The sequence below is a fragment of the Lepisosteus oculatus genome, chromosome 5 (genome assembly GCF_040954835.1).
Source record: "Lepisosteus oculatus isolate fLepOcu1 chromosome 5, fLepOcu1.hap2, whole genome shotgun sequence".
Taxonomy (NCBI): domain Eukaryota; kingdom Metazoa; phylum Chordata; class Actinopteri; order Semionotiformes; family Lepisosteidae; genus Lepisosteus; species Lepisosteus oculatus.
In genome coordinates, this window is record NC_090700.1 from 12,839,965 (window position 1) to 12,861,426 (window position 21,462).

General features: G+C 39.5%; 1 protein-coding gene across 2 annotated transcripts; it reads left to right on the forward strand.

Annotated features, from left to right (window-relative positions):
- Window positions 1-1,662: 1,662 nt before the first annotated feature.
- Window positions 1,663-20,214, forward strand: LOC102692267 (NACHT, LRR and PYD domains-containing protein 3-like). Of its 2 annotated transcripts, none has more exons than XM_015341214.2 (13): window positions 1,663-1,864; window positions 2,409-2,480; window positions 3,060-3,215; window positions 7,129-8,932; window positions 10,249-10,335; window positions 11,748-11,834; window positions 13,602-13,769; window positions 14,123-14,293; window positions 15,134-15,304; window positions 16,158-16,328; window positions 17,069-17,239; window positions 17,791-17,958; window positions 18,052-20,214. In XM_015341214.2, the coding sequence occupies exons 2-13, from the start codon at window positions 2,471-2,473 to the stop codon at window positions 18,134-18,136; spliced, it is 3,249 nt and encodes a 1,082-aa protein (XP_015196700.2). In that variant the 5' UTR covers window positions 1,663-1,864; window positions 2,409-2,470; the 3' UTR covers window positions 18,137-20,214. The 2 variants fall into 2 exon arrangements, with proteins under 2 accessions (XP_015196700.2, XP_015196701.2); XM_015341215.2 differs by having other exon boundaries at window positions 15,227-15,304.
- Window positions 20,215-21,462: the final 1,248 nt, after the last annotated feature.

A 21,462-nucleotide genomic window follows, 5' to 3' on the forward strand; every position in this document is an offset into this window, starting at 1 on the left:
ATACAAAAATGAAACACTAAGAATTTTTTTTAATGAAATCGCATGGCATTGGCTCAGTGTTTCATTATCCCAAAGATCTACTTGAGTAATCCACAAACTTATTTAAAATGAAAATAATATGTATTTGTAAGGGGAACACAAATGAAGAAGATATTATTTGTTCATCCTCAAATAGTAATATGTAATACAGCAGTTGTATTTGAGAGTGCTTTTTTAAGACCCTGAAGTTGCTATTGAACATCTATGCACCTACCAAGTGAAAATTCAGGTGGGTAGCTGCGTCAGCATGCGTAGGCTGCAAAGGAACAAGTAATAGATTTATTCCATGCTGAAAAAAAGAAGAAAAAACACAACGTTTTGGCCGTGGGGCCTTCTTTAGGTGTGAAGAAGAAGTTTTCTTTCTTCTTTTTTTCAGCATGGAATAAACCTATTGTTCCTTACCAAGTGAAAATGTACAACACATTGAGACAAGACAAGAATGCATTAAAAGCTTTAGTGAAAAGGTCTCAAAGCAAATTTTGTCTCCAATGGATTAGGACACCACATACCTCGAGCTACACAAGCAGGGCAAGGAGACTTTGAATGAGCAGATCACAAATTAAAAACCGTACTTCATGCAATAAATCCTCAATTTAACCTGCAGCCAGACTGCTAACTAGGATGGGAGTCATGTTCTGATGCAGAGTGCACATTAGCATATGAACTGCAGCATTCCAGACATACCAAATCTTATGTATTACCTTTGATGATACCCAGAAAGTCGAGCAATACAGTGGTCTAATCCTATTGAAATAAAGGAATGCATCCAGAGTTGAGACAGATTTGCAGCGAGTTAACTTAGCATTGGCAGAAGGAATATGGGACATTCCTAAGAACTAATTTCCTGTAACGACAGAGGGGCAAGGACAAGCGCCGTTATATTTTCCCTTTTATAACAATGATGTGATTCCGAGGCTTTTTGAGGGACATGCAGTTGTACAATGGAACAAGTCTGTTACTTACATTCACAGTTACGAACAGCCAACCCTGCCCTCGTGGAACATGGGAAATCCCTTGCCTGCACTGCTCGGTTTAATCCATTGTGTTTACTATTCTGCCGGAAAAAATGTACAGATATTAAATTTGTCTGTATTAAAACGCCTTTACATGATTTAGTTAGCATATAAGCCACAGAATTTCAGACTTAATCCTATGTATTACCTTGAAGATACCGCAGGCAGAACAGCAATAACGTAGTCTAATTCTAAGTGTGTAAGGCCAGGTTTTGTGGATTCATTGAGTACAGACCTGCGAACGCTGGTAATAAAGAGCAATCAAAAGAGGATTCAGGTCAAGTGCAGGGTAGAAACCAGAATTTCTACCCTGAAATTTCAGCCATATACAGTACTCCTTATTCATGTGAGATACATTCCTGAATTGTCCACACACAACGAAAAATTATTATACTGGGAAAAGCTCTCTTAAACCATACATATACTGTGGATACACCTAATACACTATGCCAGTCAACATAATTATGCCAAATAACAAAATAACATGACATAAATAGTTATCCATTCTAAAAAGAAATGAACACACAATAAGTATATGTACATTTATTAAGGCTTTTGGCCCTCTGAAAAGGTTCTTGGGGTTTGAGACTGACTCTCATGCCAGGCTTGGGTCTGTACCGCAAAACGAAGGATATCGTACAATGCAAACGTACTTTAAAACAGCCGCTACATGGATAGGAAGCAGCATTGCCCAGTTCCTGAAACTGTTAAGTGAAGAAATGGTGTGTGAGGAACAACCTGAGTTTTTCGCTCATGAATCAACACAGATTTAAGGATGGCTTGTGCCTCTCAAGACGGTGAAAGAAATTAAGGTAATGCATTTTAATCTGCCTTTTGGATGGAAATTTATCAAACCTTTTTTGTCCATTGCAGGATGAAAATCTCTAACATGTTCAACAATTTAGAAGTCTGAAATACGTTATACATTTCCTGTTTGAGGACTGGTATTTTGAAACAATCGCCTCCGCAGAGGAATAGATAAAGAACGAACATTGTTTGCATTCAAATAGAAGAATGTATCTGAACCTCAAAAGTCAAGCCTTGTTTCCTTTAAAAAAAAAATGGATTTTAATTAAGGATTTGATTTAGCAATACACTGCGGCAAATGTTGTGCACCACATGACATACAGTATGTGAACACTGAATAGGATATATGACAGCTCACTGTTCTGTAATCATTTTCTGTGATTTTCTGTGATTTATCTCTCATGACATTAATGCATTGCATTCAGTAATTAAGAAGATGGCTTTCAATGTTCTTTGGTGAAAATGAGCTGGATTTCTACCTGCAGGAAATTTTCCCAAATCAACTTGTTGTAACTCGCTGGCTTGAAAAATGTTTTGTTAATGTGTTAGGATTTGCAGTGTGGCTTTGCATTGGAAACCTGGTAACAAACAGAAGTCAAAGTACACCCAGAATGGAGAACGGTAAGGCTGAAAAACTTAAATTAATAAATTAGCCTGACAATCTGTACCTGTGATGTGGAAATTTAATCCAGTTTCACGTCTTTTTTCTATTTTGAAAGACCTTCCCACACCGTGCATGTTCTATATAAAACGTCTATAGACTATAACCAAGTAATGAAAGTACATAAAGCAAGCCTCAGCAGGGGGGGGGTTAAACCATTTTAGGTATTTGTCTTATTAATTTCTTTCACTTTAAATAACAGTTTAGCATATAGTGTGCAACTGTATGCCAAAATATTTCTTATTGGCAATTGATAAAAACTATCAGCATTTAAAGGATTATGATAAGCATTAAGCAGTGTACAGGGTGTTAGTGTCCTAAATCCATTAATCTTGTTGCATTAATACCCAATTTATGGACATCTTAATGTATCAAGTCACATTCAGTGGATGTGCATTAATCAATCAATAAAGTGGATTTAAGAAGGATGGGTATCCTTATGCAAATGTGGCAGAGCCAATGACACGAAATATTTTTTCTTCATAAACAGTTTTTAAATATTTAACCATGTTGTTCCTTTTAATCCCATGAAAACGCAGGAGAGGAGAAGCCGTGGTGTGAGCCAGCCTTGAGGAACATGGCCAGGGCTGATGGAGGTTCCACCCAGGTTGTGCCAGTGATTGTGGGCTCCAACAATACCATCCAGCTCCCAGTCACCTTCAACACAGCTCAGAGTGGACCTGCACTGCAGAAAGGTATTGAAGTAAGGGATATTAGGAACATACGAAAATAATAAGAAATGCTGCTACTGAGGGAAGGCCGTTCCTCCATTTTGTAGGCTTTCCAAAGTTTTAGTCTCACTCAACCACCTGGCTGAGTATCATATTCTAGCTACTGTACCTACAATACTTTGTGCAAAGAAGCTTTTTCTATCCATAATCCTAAATTAACTCCCTTTTATTTCCCTGCTGTGATCCTGTTTTGCTATTTAGTGTAAAGTAGTCTCTGGGTTAACCTCCATAGTGCTTGAGATCTTCTATACTTGAATCAAGTCTCCACCCACTCACTTTTGTTCTAGACAGAAGATATTTCACTGCTTTCACCTGTATGTACAGTGCCTTGCGAAAGTATTCGGCCCCCTTGAACTTTTCAACCTTTTGCACCATTTCAGGCTTCAAACATAAAGATATAAATTTTTTATTTTATGTGAAGAATCACCAACAAGTGGGACACAATTGTGAAGTGGAACGAAATCTATTGGATTTTTGAAACTTTTTTAACTAATAAAAAAATGAAAAGTGGGGCGTGCAAAATTATTCGGCCCCTTTACTTTCAGTGCAGCAAACTCACTCCAGAAGTTCAGCGAGGATCTCTGAATGATCCAATGTTGTCCTAAATGACTGATGGTGATAAATAGAATCCACCTGTGTGTAATCAAGTCTCTGTATAAATGCACCTGCTCTGTGATAGTCTCAAGGTTCTGTTGAAAGCGCAGAGAGCATCATGAAGACCAAGGAACACACCAGGCAGGTCCGTAATACTGTTGTGGAGAAGTTTAAAGCCGGATTTGGATACAAAAAGATTTCCCAAGCTTCAAACATCCCAAGGAGCACTGTGCAAGCGATCATCTTGAAATGGAAGGAGTATCAGACCACTGCAAATCTACCAAGACCTGGCCGTCCCTCTAAACTTTCAGCTCAGACAAGGAGAAGACTGATCAGAGATGCAGCCAAGAGGCCCATGATCACTCTGGATGAACTGCAGAGAACTACAGCTGAGGTGGGAGAGTCTGTCCATAGGACAACAATCAGTCTTACACTGCACAAATCTGGCCTTTATGGAAGAGTGGCAAGAAGAAAGCCATTTCTCAAAGATATCCATAAAAAGTCTCGTCTAAAGTTTGCCACAAGCCACCTGGGAGACACCCCAAACATGTGGAAGAAGGTGTTCTGGTCAGATGAAACCAAAATCGAACTTTTTGGCCACAATGCAAAACGATATGTTTGGCATAAAAGCAACACAGCTCATCACCCTCAACACACCATCCCCACTGTCAAACATGGTGGTGGCAGCATCATGGTTTGGGCCTGCTTTTCTTCAGCAGGGACAGGGAAGATGGTTAAAATTGAGGGGAAGATGGATGCAGCCAAATACAGGACCATTCTGGATGAAAACCTGTTGGAGTCTGCAAAAGACCTGAAACTGGGACGGAGATTTATCTTCCAACAAGACAATGATCCCAAACATACAGCAAAATCTACAAAGGAATGGTTCACAAATAAACGTATCCAGGTGTTTGAATGGCCAAGTCAAAGTCCAGACCTGAATCCAATCGAGAATCTGTGGAAAGAGCTGAAAACTGCTGTTCACAAACGCTCTCCATCCAACCTCACTGAGCTCGAGCTGTTTTGCAAGGAAGAATGGGCAAGAATTTCAGTCTCTCGATGTGCAAAACTGATAGAGACATACCCCAAGCGACTTGCAGCTGTAATCGCAGCAAAAGGTGGCTCTACAAAGTATTAACGCAAGGGGGCCGAATAATTTTGCACGCCCCACTTTTCATTTTTTTATTAGTTAAAAAAGTTTCAAAAATCCAATAGATTTCGTTCCACTTCACAATTGTGTCCCACTTGTTGGTGATTCTTCACATAAAATAAAAAATGTATATCTTTATGTTTGAAGCCTGAAATGTGGCAAAAGGTTGAAAAGTTCAAGGGGGCCGAATACTTTCGCAAGGCACTGTATATGAAAATCCAATATGACCAGGAATCATTCTCGTTGCTCTTCTTTGAATACTATATAACCTTTTTGTGGGATGGTGAGCAATACTTAACACAATGCTCAGTAAATGAAGTCTTACTGGTGTCTTGTAAAACTTAAGAATTACTTCCCTGCGTTTATATTCCTTGCTTGCCTATATTGTCATAATGAGCATAAAGATAATCTACATGAATGCTCAGATCCTTTACCTACAGTATGTAGCTTCCTGCATGTGTTTGGACATTCCGTAAGATTGTTGAAGCCTTTTTATAATTCCTTTGTTGCAGAGTTAGTTTGCTGCTAACCCCAAAACCTGGTAGAACTTTGCCAGTTATACTCAGACCTAAATCCTTTATATAAATAGACATGACAAAAATGGAAGCCTGTAACACACCTCTGTCTGTATCTGCCCCTATTAGAAATTATACTGTTTTGGATGATTTGCTGTTTCTTGCTCATTCCTGTTCCCGATCCATGTGCGTTCATTAACTTATGACTATTAGTTTGAGAATCTACCTCCTAGAAGGAACCTTGTCAAACATTTTGATGAGTTCCAAATATAGCATGTTTTGGTGTGTTAGTGTTAACTGCTTTTTGGAAAAATTGTAGCAAGTTAAAACCTTCCTGTTAGAAATCAATGGTTGGGGACTCTTACTGTAGGTTGCCATCATGTTCTAATTCTTCTTGTAGTTCAGCTCTCATTAACATTTCCAAAACTTTGTGATTCCATATTGTCTCCATTTTCACACATACTGTAGGTGTTACATTTACAATTCTCCCCTCTTTGCACAGCATGTTTGAAATGGGTTCTATTTTGTTTCTGCTAGTTTAGGCTGGAACCCAGTTTATATTCTAGTTAAGTGTCTTCCCCCATCTCTGCTAGTCATTGCACAGTTCTTTTAAAAATTTTAAAATTATTTTCTTTAAACGTTTTTTAAATTATCTTGACTTCACCGTATGATCTCATGTTCTTTGTGGTTTCGCAATTTTTAAAGGTTTTTAACATCCCACTTTCAGTGCATGTTGAAATATCATATAGAGGAACAAGTAATAGGTTTATTCCATGCTGAATAGAGAAGAAAAGACGCGCAATGTTTCGGCTGTGGAGCCTTCTTTGGGTGTGAGAGACAGGAAAGTCAGCAGCTAAAAGGAGAAGGAAAGACGACGAGATCTAGGAAAAGATTTAGTGGAAGGCATAGTGGGCCGCAGCAGAAGTAGGTCGAAGTAGTTCGAGTAGGGAGCTGCGTCAGCATGCGTAGGCTGCAAAGGAACAAGTAAAGGTTTATTCTCCTAATACCTGCTGACTTTCCTGTCTTTCTTACACCCAAAGAAGGCTCCACAGCCGAAAAGTTTCATTCTCTTTTCACCATGGAATAAACCTTTACTTGTTCTTTTGCAGCCTACGCATGTGACACAGCTACCTACTTGAACTATATCATAGAGAGGTCTATCAATAACTTAAAGTGTGACTTAAACACTATTAGGGCCCAATGATTTACTGATTATTAGTCACCCTGGTCCTGTAAAACATCAGTGTTAGCTACAGTACGCTAAAATTAAACAATAATGCTGGAGCTTATTCTTGGGTGTATTAATGATATCCTCTTTCACTTAAACCTGTGTGAAATATTAAATAGTATGTTTACTACATCGTCATCTTCCTCTGTTGTTCATAATCCATAATCTAATTATTAATCTCATGATATATTGACTCCTATTCTCTTTATAACTTTGATATAGTGAACATTTTTACTTCTGATCAGTCACCAGGTACAAAGAAAACCTGTATTTTACATTCATAAAGTCTTTGGTACCATTTTATTCTGTCTCATCCTAATCTCTAATCTTCCTGCCCATGGCTTGCTTTTCTCTAATTTTGAATGCCTTTTTCCGTTTTATTTTCTTTAGAAATGTCTATATCCCACCTGAAGTCCATTCACCAGGAAGAGCTGCAAAGGAGGTATTCCACTCTGTTTGAGTATGCCTCCCGGCTGGGTGGACAGAGGGCCTCCACCAATAAGAACTTCACACATCCCTGGCTGACGGAGGGAGTTTTGGGCCCTGCTGGCCATACCCACGAAGTTCTAGAAGCTTTTCACGGTTTTAATGAGAGAGCTGAAGGCAAGACCATTCAACTAGCTGACATCTTCAATGCAACTCCAACAGAACAACTGGGGACTTGCAGGCCACGAGTTGTGGTTACCAGGGGGATCGCTGGAATAGGTAAAACTGCCTGTACCAACTGGCTTATCCACAGCTGGGTCAGTGGGTCTTCCCTCACTCAGTTTGACTTCATTTTCCCTCTGCCTTTCCGGGAGCTCAGCTTGTTGCCAGCAGGGCATTTATATAACCTCACAAGTCTGCTTCACAGTTACTACCCTTACCTGGACTGTTTTGAGCAGATTCTCACTTCTCCTAGTAGGTGTCTATTTATTTTCGATGGACTGGACGAATGCCAGTTCTCCCTGGATTTCACTTCTTGTCCAGAACACTGCTCTTTTTCAGAGCCCGCCCTACCTGTCTGTCTGGTTGTCAATTTAATACGTGGACATCTTTTGCCATGTGCCTCAGTCTGGATCACCAGCAGACCAGCAGCCTTAGCCTGCCTCCCTGTCCATTGCATTGACCGCATGACAGAAATACAAGGCTTTCTGGACTGGCAGAAAAAAGAGTTTTTCTGCAGAAGGCTAGGAAGCTGTGGGAAGGACATTGTTGCTCAGCTGAAGAAGCAACGGACCTTATACAACATGTGCTACATTCCAGCATTCTGCTGGCTGGTGGCTATTATTTTGGAGCGTTCTCCAGTGATGATTGAAGAAAAATGCATGCCTCAAAATCTGACAGAAGTCTACACCAAATTCTTTATGTTGGCTGTGGTTTATCAACATCACAGAGGCCATGGGAGTCAGCGATCTGTCGAGGATGCTAATGAAGTCTTGAGGTCCAACAGTGCCACAATCCAAAACTTATCCAGATTGGCTTACGATGGCCTCATAGTGCAAAAGTTAGTTTTTTCCCGGCAGGACTTGAAGGAGTATAACTTGGAGAGGTTACAACTCTATCAGGGACTGATCAGTGAGTTTGTTGCAGAGGACAATGGACCATTTTGTCGAAAAGCCCATAGCTTTGTGCACTTGACAGTGCAGGAATACTTTGCTGCTTTGTTTGTGTTGATCTCTTGCTCTGTCCCAAACAAGAGCTCTCTCTTCTCTCTCCAGATAGAATGTTTTGGAAGCGGTTGTCCGCAGGCGCTCTTCATTGCTTTCAAAAAGGCCTGTCAGGAAGCCATCAAGAGCTCTTCGGGACACCTGGATCTATTTCTGCGTTTTCTCTGTGGGCTCGCGTTGGAGTGTAACCAGCGTTTACTTCAAGGATTACTGGGAAAGGTTAAGGAGAAACATGATGTTACTCCACAAATGGTTAAGTACATTCACAAGATCCTGGAAACAGACCTATCTCCAGATCGATGCCTGAATCTTCTGTATTGTCTCAAAGAGTTGAGAGATAATTCTTTGGTGCAGAAGATAAAAGATCTTTTGGCTACTGGGTCTTTATCCTCATGCTCTCTGTCCTCAGCAGAGTATTCAGCCTTGGCTTTTGTATTGGAAACTTCAGATGATAATTTGGATGTGTTCAAGCTGAATCCATATATATCTGTTCCTGATGGGCTAAGAAGACTCTCCCCTGTTGCCAAGCTGTACAGAAGACTTGAGTAAGTCCTGAAAAGCTAACTCTTGACATTACCCAAATAAAGTAAAGTCAAATCTGATCACATCCTTTTGAGCCTCACTTGACAGCATCTGTTGCAATGTATGCATGGACTAAATTTAAGTTAAATTTAACACATCGAATCTAATTTGAATTTTAATTCTTTCATCACAGCTTAAGTAGTAGGGATGTTTTCCAGAAAAGAAATGTTGTGATTTGTTTTATAGTGAAAGCCCTAATAATTAGTTTCATAGTACTGTAGCACTGAGCATTGCAGTACATTGCACTGAGCAGGCACTGGGATTTTTTCTTTATAATTTTTTTATTTTTATTAGTTTTTATTATGACCACCCCTTTTGTGACAACCCCTGTACCCTTATAATCTGCACCCCAGCCCTAGATTTGTGGGGACCCTAGGCAAGTTCTTGGAAAGGGGCCCCTCCAGATCACAATTTGCACATACTGTATATGACTATTATCAGTTCCCACTCCAACCTTATTTTACTATTTAGAACAATTAAATTAATGAATTATATAACTAGAACACTTTTAAACCCGCTTTGAAGAACACAAAATAAATAACTAACAAACAAGAACAAGAAGCTTATTTACTGTACATCAGCGATATTGTTATCTTACGGTGAAGTTGAAAGTCATTTACTGTGAAATAAACCATCACACTTATATTTACAAATAATAATATTAAAATTTATAACAGACAGACTTTAACAGCCTAGATTACCACAGCAGCAACGGGAAGATCCACTGGAGAGAAGTTTCGACCCACATTTGAATGTGCTGGTTAAAAAATGTTCTTGCACATTGAGGCCACTGGGCCTTGGCAGTTGTCGAATTTGCAAAAAAAGTCCAGGGCCAGGAGGGGTGAAGAAATGGAGACTCCTCCGACGAGTCTATATTTTGACATGCTGCTTGCCCTGTAACAACATAGGGTCAGTGCTGAGTGTGGAGAGCTGCATCCATCATTGATGCCACCATAAGCTGGCAGGTACTCAGGAAGTCTCTGCTTCACTGGGAACCATGATAGCACAGCCCCACTAATATCAAATCTGTGTCCAGTGGTACTGAATCAAATATGAGCTGCTGATTACAGAAGTGGCAGGGACTTCTGTTTGGAAGAGATGGATTCAGGTTGGGTTGAGAAAATATTACAAATTGGAAAATCTCTCAATAACGTGGAGGAGCAGAAAGGCAGACTCCACAGGTGTGTTATCTACAGAAATCCTGAGGCCTTTGTCAAAGTTTTGTTTAGAAATAAAAGTAATACACAGTATTTTAATTCAATTAATAATTTGTCTGCAGGCTTTTAAGAGGCACCATAAATCAAGAAGCAGCTGAATGCATTTACAACATCCTGAGCTCATTCAAGACACAAGTAACCGAATTAAGGTATTTTTTTATTTGCACAATCTTGGACAAAAACACCCACAAATTCAAAAAAAAGTAGTTCATGAAAGCAAAAAGCGAATAATAAAGGCTAATTAAGGAGTTATAATGACTTCTTTCAGTGAACAATATTTCTTTGTGTAATTTAATGCAAACAGTAACAATCTGAGGGTATTTCAACTTCCATCCAACCTTATAAGGCAATTTGTGGAGCAAGGAATAACAGCAAAAAATCATGTCATTGAGTCTGAAAATCAAGAATAATTGTCAGGTGCTGAGCATCATGGTTACATTAGCCACATCCAGAACCAAGGCAGTCACATTCACCCATGAATACAATTCTCACGTCCAGTTAAAACTACATTTAAATTTGATTAATAATAATAATTCCTCACACTTATATACTGCTTTTCTGGACACTCCACTCAAAGCACTTAACAGATAATGGGGACTCCCCTCCACCACCACCAATGTGCAGCCCCCACCTGGATGATGGGATGGCAGCCATAGTGCACCAGGATGCTCACCGCACATCAGCTATCAGTGGGGAGGAGAGCAGAGTGATGAAGCCATTTCATAGATGGGGATTATTAGGAGGCTGTTGGTAAAGGCCATGGGGAAATTTAGCCAGGACGCCAGGGTTACACCCCTACACTTTTCAAGAAACACCATGGGATTTTTAATGACCACAGAGAGTCAGGACCTTGGTTTTACATCTCATCCAAAGGACATCGCCTTTTTACAGTATAGTGTCCCCGTCACTATAGTTGGGCATTAGGAACTCCCACAGACTGCAGGGTGAGCGCCCCCTACTGGTTCCACTAACACCTCTTACAGCAGCAACCTTACTTTTTCCCAATACTGTTGGTCTCCCAGGTACTGACCAGACTCTCACCTGCCTAGCTTCAGTGGGCTACCAGCTGTGAGTTGCAGGGTGATATGGCTGCTGGCAAGATTGCTTGATTAGAAGTAAATGAGGAACAACTTGATTGTTTATAATTTTACAAATTCAAAATTCTATTCTAATGATTGGATATGTACATTCAATTTTGATATGAATACAGTGCTAACACCTTGGATCAGGATTTGCAAATGCAATTTATACATTACAGATAAATAAAGTGTTAATTATTAACAAATGTGAATTAACCCTTACAGCACATTAGGTAATATCTGACTTCTATTGTCAATTAATTGCACTGATAGGAACAAAACCTTAATTCTGACTGCAGCCAAAACCATATCCCAAACACTAACCCTAAGTTTTTTTCTAACATGTTAATAGATTGTTTATAGACAGTCATAACAGAAATCTAAATTAAAGTGTGATTTCTTTAGTGGGAGTTTATCTAAGTGATTTCTTAATAACATCTACACAAAAATTAAACTGCTTGAATTGAACTGCTCTTTTCTAGCTTCAGATACATACATCTCGATGATTCTGTGTGGGAGAAGCTGTGGACTGCTTTGAAAAGTCCCAACTGTAAGGTGAAAACCCTCAGGTAGAATTGTATTTTCAACCTGTCTGTACAACGTTTTTTTTTCCAAAAGAGTTTAATCATTTTAGTCATGAAAAGAGCAGCTGATGAGAGGACTTGATTCCAAGTGTTTAAAATCCTCTCAAATGACTGACAAAGAAACTTTTAGATCTTATTTGAAATGTGATTAAATTTCATTTTGTCTTACAATCTCAGAATAGGAGATCTTTTTACGCCAAAAGTTGTGGGGGCTTCATTGAAATAATGCCAGGATGAAATTCTCTGATCAATTAGTAGCTAAAAACCAAATGACATAGAAGGATCAAATGACCCACTCTCATTTTTAAGTTTTCTTATCATTTTTGTCAACATCTCAAATGAATATACAACTAAAGCATTTTATTCAAAGCAAAGTGGTTCTTTGTAAAAAAGTATTCTCTTTAGAAAGTTTAGATATGTATTTAATGTTTTACTGTTAGATCTTTCATGATGAAGTGTTTTATAAATGCAAGAAATGAATCTTGAAAAGCTTGCTTTGAAGTTAACGTACAACATATCCATTACTTTTAATTCCTTAATGATTGTGTAATATGAAAGTGACTGTGGGTCAATGTTGAACACTGAATAATTAAGTTCAAGTTCAAGTTTATTGTCATTATATTGTCATAGTTTGATAGTGCAGTAAAAAACCAGAATGCTTCATTACCGTTTTCCAGATGGTAGAGGGTCAAACAGTCTGTATCTGGGGTGTGTGGGGTCTTTGATGATGCTTAAAGCTTTCCTCAAGCACTGTCTGTAATAAATGTCCTGGATGGATGGGAGAGCAACCCCAGTGATGGACTGGGCAGTTTTCACCACTCACTCTAGGGCTGTAGGGTTAGCAATACTGCAGTTGCCATACCACACTGTGATGCAACCTGTCAGTATGCTTTCTGTAGTGCATGTGTAAAAGTTAGTGAGGATCTGGGGAGATATCTTAGCCTTCTTCAACAGTCTTAGGAAGTACAGGCGCTGTTGTGCTTTCTTAATCAGATAAGCAGCGTTGAGAGACCATATGAGGTCCTCAGTGATATGGATGCCAAGGAATTAGAAGTTACTGACTCTTTCCACTTCAGTCCCGTTGATGTGGATAGGGGCATGACCGTTTTGCAGTTTTCTGAAATTAACGATCAGCCCCTTGGTTTTGCTGACGTTGAGGGTGAGGTTGTTGTCCTCACACCATGTTGTAAGGAGATTGACCTCCTCCCTGTAGGCCCTCTCATCATTGTCTGTGATCAGACCTACAATTGTGGTGTCATTGGCAAACTTGATGATGGAGTTGGTGTTATTATTGGTCTTGCAGTTGTGGGTGTAGAGAGAGTAGAGCATTGGACTAAGCACACAACCCTGGGGGACCACAGGGTAAAGAAAAGAGCTCTGTGAAGTTGGCACCCCTAAAACAGCACAAACAATTAGAATAATAATATCCTCTGGTTTTCAGAAAAGAAATGGACAACAGTGAATTTAATATGCAATACATTTTCTAGTGCAGTTCTGCTTTGTATATTTTGAAATATCTCTTTTTATGGGGTGTTTTTACTGTCTTTTACATTTCTGTGAAAGCCTTCTGTTGCAGTCTGCACAATACATGTCATGGCTCCCCTTTATCAGAAAATATGCTGGTGCTTGCTGTATTATGACATTAAAAAACCTCCATTCTATGTCTGTGGTGCTTTAAAGATAAAGGTTTGTGCTACATTGTCTCTAAATTAGTAGCGTCAAGTTTTAATAATCATGATCTTGTTATATTAGCCTGAAAAACTGCAAACTTCAGCCTCGTCATTTTAAAGAAATTGGGAAACTTCTCACAAACTCCCCCATAAATGAGCTGGATCTGAACTTCAATTACGGGGGAGATCTGGGAGTGAAACAACTGATGGAAGGACTCAACAGTGCAACATGCAGTGTCAGTAAGCTCAGGTAGTATATACATTATGGTTACAACTATCACTGTCGTTTGTTGCAAAAATGTGTGTCAAGTCAAAAACAGTCAAGCCATGCAAATCTCATATTTTCAGATGATAATATAGAAAATATAATTGCTTCTTTTTCACCTGAAATATCTTCTTCAGAAAATGAATGAACAATAGAACAGCCAACCATTCTCTGAGGTGTTTGCAGAAGATAGTTTTGTCCAATTTTATATTAATTTTCAGTGCAATTCTAGATGGAGGTGGAGATTATACAATTTCTGTAAGCCTTGAGCTGGTCAATTTTTTGGTTCATCCAGAGATATGAAGGTGGGGTGTATGGGTTTGTTTCTTTCTCCTCAGGATCGCTGGTAATGATCTGTCAGATGAATGCTGCAAGGACCTCCTCACTTTTCTCACCTCTAAGCAATCCAGAGTGCATCTTTGTCTGAATGACAATAGAAACATAGCCACAGGACTGCCCTTCCTGTTCTCTGGATTAAGCCATCCTAACTGCCAGTTGAAAGAGCTGCAGTGAGTGTCTTATCTTTAACAAGTACTTCTCGGTCAGAAACTCTTATTCTTCTACAATGCTGATAGAAAGTTATTTCTTGTAGATCACTGTAACTGCTACTTAACTTTTACTTCAAGAATACAGACTAAAGGAGAGTGCCCCCACGACATTGAAATCCTTGTACCTGAACTTTTTAATACCTAATTAGAAGAAGGCGCAAGAGAAGTAGCATATTATGCACTATTGTAATTATTATTTCTTATTGATTAGAAGATTCAGCCCTTGTCCTTATGGCAGTAGGAATATTGAATTAGCTGTTGATGAAATGTGTAAACAGAGCTGTTCATATGTTATAGTTGATCTTATTTTCATATAGCCTGTGTTCTGTAGTTCAGTAAGTCAGATGTGCCATAAACTGTAGCTTTCTCATGAGTGTCGGACTGCATGAATCTATATGAAACAAAGTTAAGTTAATGAAGTTAAGACGCAAACAGGGACAACCCTTTGCTTTTGTAAAATATACAATGCTGGTTCTATGATGCAGAGAATGGCACGGTAAATCAATTTTGCAGGGAAGGTTTTGGGTGATTCTCATAGTGTTTATTCTTTAAATAAGAGATGGAGAGATGATTTAAGTGGCACAATGCAAAGCATTGTTCTGGTAATATTATACACCAATATTATATCCTAAATATCTTATTACTCTTACTGTTCACTGCAGGAACACAATATGAAAATAATAGCTTTTAGTCATGTACAAAATGAAGGAGGTGTGAGAGAATTATATTTTTCATAACATAAGGAAGATATAAGAGAAACACTGCCAACTGACTGTTCCTGAGCTTGTGTTCTGGGTGCAGCCTGCAGATTTGTGGAATTACAGCCAAGTGCTGTGAGGAACTGGCTGCCAATCTGCACTCCAACCGGTCCCTCACAAAGCTCTTTCTGCAAAGGAACTACCTGGAAGACAGAGGTGTGGAGCAGCTCTGCAGCGCACTCCAGCAGCCATATTCAGTACTGCACACGCTGCAGTGAGTAAAAAAAAAAAGACCCCAGACTGATCCTTCGCATTTTATTTAGCTGCAATAAATTTACACAACCCAATCAGTTTATAGGTGAACACAAAACATCAACAGCTTCTTATGGTATCTTGTAAAACCACTCTAGTGATTCTTTTTATTGGGTCTGATCCAGGATTTGTGCCCTGAGAATAATAAAAGCTGACAGAAAAGATTGCCCACCAGAACCAAATGCTGCAGACAGCTAGTATATAAAGCTATACTGTATCTTTGCCGTATAAAAGCCAGGGACTTTGACTTTTGCAACCAGTTTGCCATCTTCTCCATTACATCTCTCTAATTACTGTATAAACATGTATGCATTGTATGTGCTAACAATATACTTACAAGACACAAAATAGTAAAATAGTCAGTAAATAAAGTGAATCTGTGAAAGCTTCATTGCTGGGACTTTAATGTTGACGACCTCATTGAAATTACCTTACTGCGCAAGATACAGACTGCAAGGTAGGTCGTTGTGCCACATTTTCACCCCTGATTTTCCAACTTGACCCAGTGAAGAAAGCTTTTGGAGGTCAAACTTTCAACGGTGACAACACTGACCCCGGTGACAGAGCAGGAACGCCTACACCAACATCACTTAATCACGCCTGAAGCGATGGAAGACGTGCGATTGTGCCATTGAAACAATATTCTATTCCAGCCTTCCACATCTGTGGAGCATATTTGATTGACCCTTTACAGATTTACCTATGGACTTATGTCATCATGTCTTCACACGTTTATGAATTCAACTGGATATGTTTTTTTTTGTGGTTTCCCCCCCTTATGGTCTGCTGTTCCCAACTCCTCTCCTCTTTCACAGGCTGGAGGGGTGCAGACTCACCAGCAGGTGCTGTGGGCCCCTGGCTGCGGTGCTGGAGACCAGCCGTTCCCTAAGCAAGCTGAGTCTGGGCTGGAATGAGCTGGGGGACGACGGGATGAAGGTGCTGTGTCGGGGCTTGCAGGCGCCCGGCTGTGTGCTACAGACACTGGAGTGAGTGAGGATCATAATACTGCTCTCTGGCAGAGTGAGAAACCAATAGATCTGTAACCACCAGTAGTAATTCAATTACTGAGGCAGCATACTGTCATTGCGAGCATCTGTGTGTGTTTCTAAATAATTATTTTTCCCGATAATGAAACAAGCCAATTCAGGATGAATTAGTAAACTTAAATTGGGGAAATTGAACAACTGGAGCACTCACTAATAATTATGGGGAACACCCGGTAGAGGCTAGAGCTTAAGCAACAAGACATCAAGTGCAGAACAATCCAGGATTCTATATGAAGTACTGGGCACTAAACAAAAACAGATTATACAAAAACCACCTGACCAGCTGAAAGATGGCTTTGTACTCCAGATTAGTACATTTGTGGCCCTGAAGTTTTTTGCAATGGGGGCACTGCAATATGTAGTATGAACAGAAATAAATCCTTTTTGATTTATGTGCTCCCTTGGGCTGCTTGCGTCACGTGTGCATTCCTACTTTCCAATGATCACGTTTCTGATTTTTTTTCATTTGTGTAAGTCTCATCCAGTGTGCACGGCCCTTGAATTGACCCACTTCTATTCAAAAAGCAAAAGATTATTTATATAAACTGCATATAGGGACTGTTAAATTAGCACCCTGACAAAACGTACTGTAGCACTGTACTGGTTTGTGGAAAGTATGTCATGAATGTGAACCCCAGTGCAGCTTGGGAAATGTGGGTTGAAAACGGTCTCTTGTACAGGTTGGAAAGCTGTGAGTTGACAGCTGGCTGCTGTAAGAACTTGGCCCAGGTCCTCTCCTCCAATCTGTCTCTGACTACTCTGATCCTGACTGACAATGATCTTGAAGACAAGGGTGTGGCCTTGCTGAGCCTCGGACTGAGACAGCCCAGCTGTGCCCTTCAGACCCTTGTGTGAGTACGATGACCACTTTGGACTTCTGCTGTTCTCTTGTTGGAATCCTGTGATTTTTTATTATAGTGACAGACACAGAAAAATATCAGCATATTCTGTGCAACAAATCCAATTGAACCAGCAATCAGCTTGTCCCCTTTTTACTGTGAAATACAATAAGAAACACCAAGTAAAATGTTGCAATGCAAGGAAGACCATGACAAAAGCACTGCAAAACAGAGATGTATAACAAAATATGATGAAATATGATGGTGACTACTGGAAAGAAAACATGCGTGATACAATTGTTGTAAAATCTCAAGAAAACTGTAAAGATACATACTTGCTGCCAGCCAACTGGTTGTCAAACCTGTTAAAGTGTACATGATTTCTCTAGGAAAGGAGACAGCAATCATGTCATTTGATGATGTACCTACACTTTTTTTAGTTTACATATATATTTTATGGTTGTAGGTCATTGCAGTTTGGTACCTGAGGTATAGCTGTGCTCTGTAACATTTACAGGAGAGGCAGAGCTCTGGCTCATCTATTGCCCCCTCTGTCCCCCCAGACTGCAGGAAAACAGACTGAAAGGAGCCTGCTGTAAAGACCTGCGACAAGCTCTCACCAGCAGCTCCTCTCTGATCACTTTGGACTTGTCAATGAATCTCCTGACTGACCAGTCAGTTACTGAACTCCAAGGCCTCGCCAAACACTGTTTGAGCCTTTGTACAATAGAGTGAGTGTTTTATCACGGTTCATTTTGTTTGGTGCTTCGGGTGCTTTGGGTGGAAACCCTTTCTATTATTAACAGTATTTCTTTATTTTTTAGGCTAAGGTTAAATAAATTCAGTTGCCAAGGTAAGAGGAAGCTGAAATCCCTGGAGTGTGGACTCAAAGCATCTATCAACTTATAACTCAGAAACAGCTAGTGTTAAAGGGCTAAATGATTCAATACATAGATATAAGCACAATCCCTGATCTGAGACTGAAGATCTTGATGCTATAACTCCAAAGAAGACGAAGTAGGAGAATGTACATCCTGGCATATCAAGACACTTCATTGTGTGTCTGGAGGACCTTTTAAGGGAATGGTTTTCTTCACAGATGACTTTTAAAAAAAAACATTGTCATAATTCATAATGCTTATTTTCATACCAATCCAATTTGGAATGCTAATTGTTAATACAACACTTGTACATATCCAAGGAGAATAAGAACTGTATGTTATCCTTCAACTTGCAGTGTTGAGCCAGTCACCATTTTACACACTGCAAACAAACAGTGCTTTACAGATCTGTTGTTGGATTGCTGTCTCTGATATTACTGCAAGCTCATAGCCACCTAGCAAGTTACAGGCAGAAAATGATGGTCATCCCAAGCCCACTTACCCCAGCAGTGCTTGGCCAATGGTTTTGTTGCATGTTGCCAGCAGCCATATCACCCTGCAACTCACAACTAGCAGCCCACTGAAGCTGTGTGAGCCTGGTCAGTACCTGGATGGGAGACCTCCTGGGAAAAACTAAGGTTGCTGCTGGAAGAGGTGTTAGTGGGGCCAGCAGGGGGCACTCACCCTACTGTCCAAGTGGGTCCTAATGCCCCAGTATAGTGACGGGGACACTATACTGTAAACAGGCGCCGTCCTTCGGATGAGACATAAAACCGAGGTCCTGACTCTCTGTGGTCATTAAAAATCCCAGGGCAAAAGAGTAGGGGTGTAACCCAGGCGTCCTTTGGCCCTTACCAATCATGGCCTCCTAATTATCCCCATCTGTGAATTGGCTTCATTACTCTGCTCTCCTCCCCACTCCTCCCCACTTGTGTGATGAGCGTTCTGGCACACTATGGCTGCCGTTGCATCATCCAGGTGGAGGGGAGTCCCCATTACCTGTAAAGCGCTTTGAGTGGAGTGTCCAGAAAAGCGCTATATAAGTGTAAGCAATTATTATTATTATTAAGGAATCATATTAAGAGTTGATTAATGACATAGCCCAGACCCAGATTGTCAGTGTTTCAAATATAGACTGCCCTCTGTGGAAAATGTTTCAAATACAGTTCATTTACATTTGCTGTGTGGCTAATGTTTTGACAAGGTTTGTGTAAGAGTTGTTAAGGCCTCATCCAATCTTACAATATGACAAACTTGGACATCTGACTAGAGTGTGCTTGCAGTAATTAAAGCATCAGAACATGATTCTGTAATTCAGTACTGCCTATAGTAATTACATCAGTAATCCCAGAGTCTTGTCATGTTACCATAACAAAAGTTACCAGTTGGCCAAATACTTGAAGAAGAACATGGACTGCATCTTCATCTTCCACCATACTGTATCTTTAACTACAGGTCCTTCTTGCCTTGTAGTGAAAACACAGAAACCAAATTAATTCATTTAAATTCACATTCTGTGCTATATCAGTTGTATTAACCCAAATGGACATTACAAACAATGCTGATTTATGTTATCTACCTGCAGTATTTTTTTTAGAAAAACTTCCATTTAAACAAGTCATCCTTTATCTACACTTACTGTCATTATTTGTTTAAATGTTATAGTAATTAAAATCCCTACATATATTTCAAAAGTAAGGTTAAAGTACTTTAGTATATATTATGTGCATATTCAGTAAATGTATTTTACACTTCATTTAGGTTTGGGTCAGGACATGGAACATACTGACTTAAAAAAATAAAGTAATCGAATTCATAATTAATCAACTAATTGTGTGTGTTTCAAATTTAATATTGCAGTAAGAAATGTAAATAACTTATTACTTTAAGAAGATTTGTTCCACCTCTTTGTCCTGATCTCCAATTGCATCCTTGGAATTTGCTTGTAATTTTTGTCTGTGCACCAAAGAACTAGCTGCGGTGGTAGAAATTTATTGGTGTTTTGTGTGAACATGCTGTTAAACCACAAAAAGGGTGGGGTTGGATCTATCAGCTCAGCCATGATTTTATCTGGAGTGCACCCTGTAATAGCAGTGAAGTTATTAAAGTTTTTTTTTACTTACTCTTGATAACACTGTGCAGCACATTTTGTGTTTCTGTCGATGTTACTGCTACAATTGTGTAAGCTGACCATTTTCACTAGAGCCACTGAAATTCATCTCCACCTTCCTTCTGGGACACTCCCATTCATCATGTTAGTGCACTTAAAAAAATACCTCGACCACACCTTAGACTACCTTTGTTTTGAACTCCACTCCTGTCATATTATTCTCTCCTTCGCCAATGTCAATGTCAAGCCCATGATCAGAGCTGTTGCCGTTAAAATACGTGAAAAGAAAATGATGAGCTTCCTCATATTTCTTACACAAATACTTTTATGATGTTAACATTTTCAACTGGATTTTCGTTTGTGCTGTACCAAGAGACAGACTGTATGTGGGTACTGTATATTTTCCACCTCTTTAAGAAAAGAAAGTAAAGAAATTATTCTTAGTTTTGACTAAAGCAAAAACTGCATTTTGACAGAGATAATGTCTGTAAAGCACTCTTTGGCAGCACAGAACATCACATGCATTTAAATTTGTATACCACAGTGCCACTGAATATTGTACTCAAATTGGCTGTCCATTCCTTACACTGAATCCTTGCTGACTTTTTACCTAGTGAATAAAACTACATAAATTTGTCCAGATGGGTCAAACTGTACCATATTGAGGACTTTTTTAACAGGGGCAGGGGTGACAGGCTATCTGGTACTTTCGCCTTGTGGCACTCAGTCATAAACCGAGAGACTGGTTTGGCAACAAACCAATGTCATGGTACTGACATACTGTATGCATACGACTGCAATGGAGATTAGCAGTGATTGTAACAAGGGAAGGTTATGCTGGTTTTTAACACCTGCGGTGTCATTTTATGGCTATCATATCTGATTTTGCAGTGTAATACAATGAACTTCCAGTTTAGATTTTTTTAAATTAAAATTACACTGTCAAGGGCAAATCCAACTTTGTGCTCACACACAGAGCTTCTGCTTCTCCCTTACCTCAGGCTCATCTACTGTAACAACGGCAAAGAAGAAAGCTCCATGAATTTGGGACTTTTTCTGCATTAATAGAAAACAGAACATCGCAGCAGGATACTCTCTTTGATGCTACCGAAAGGTGGTTAGTAACACAGAAGTAAAATGAAAGTTCTGCTTATTTAATCTTAAACTAAAACAATGGATAGGAGGTTAGAAAATACTTTCATTCAGATTTATTCCCTTTTATATACGTTTTTGGTCTGAAGGAC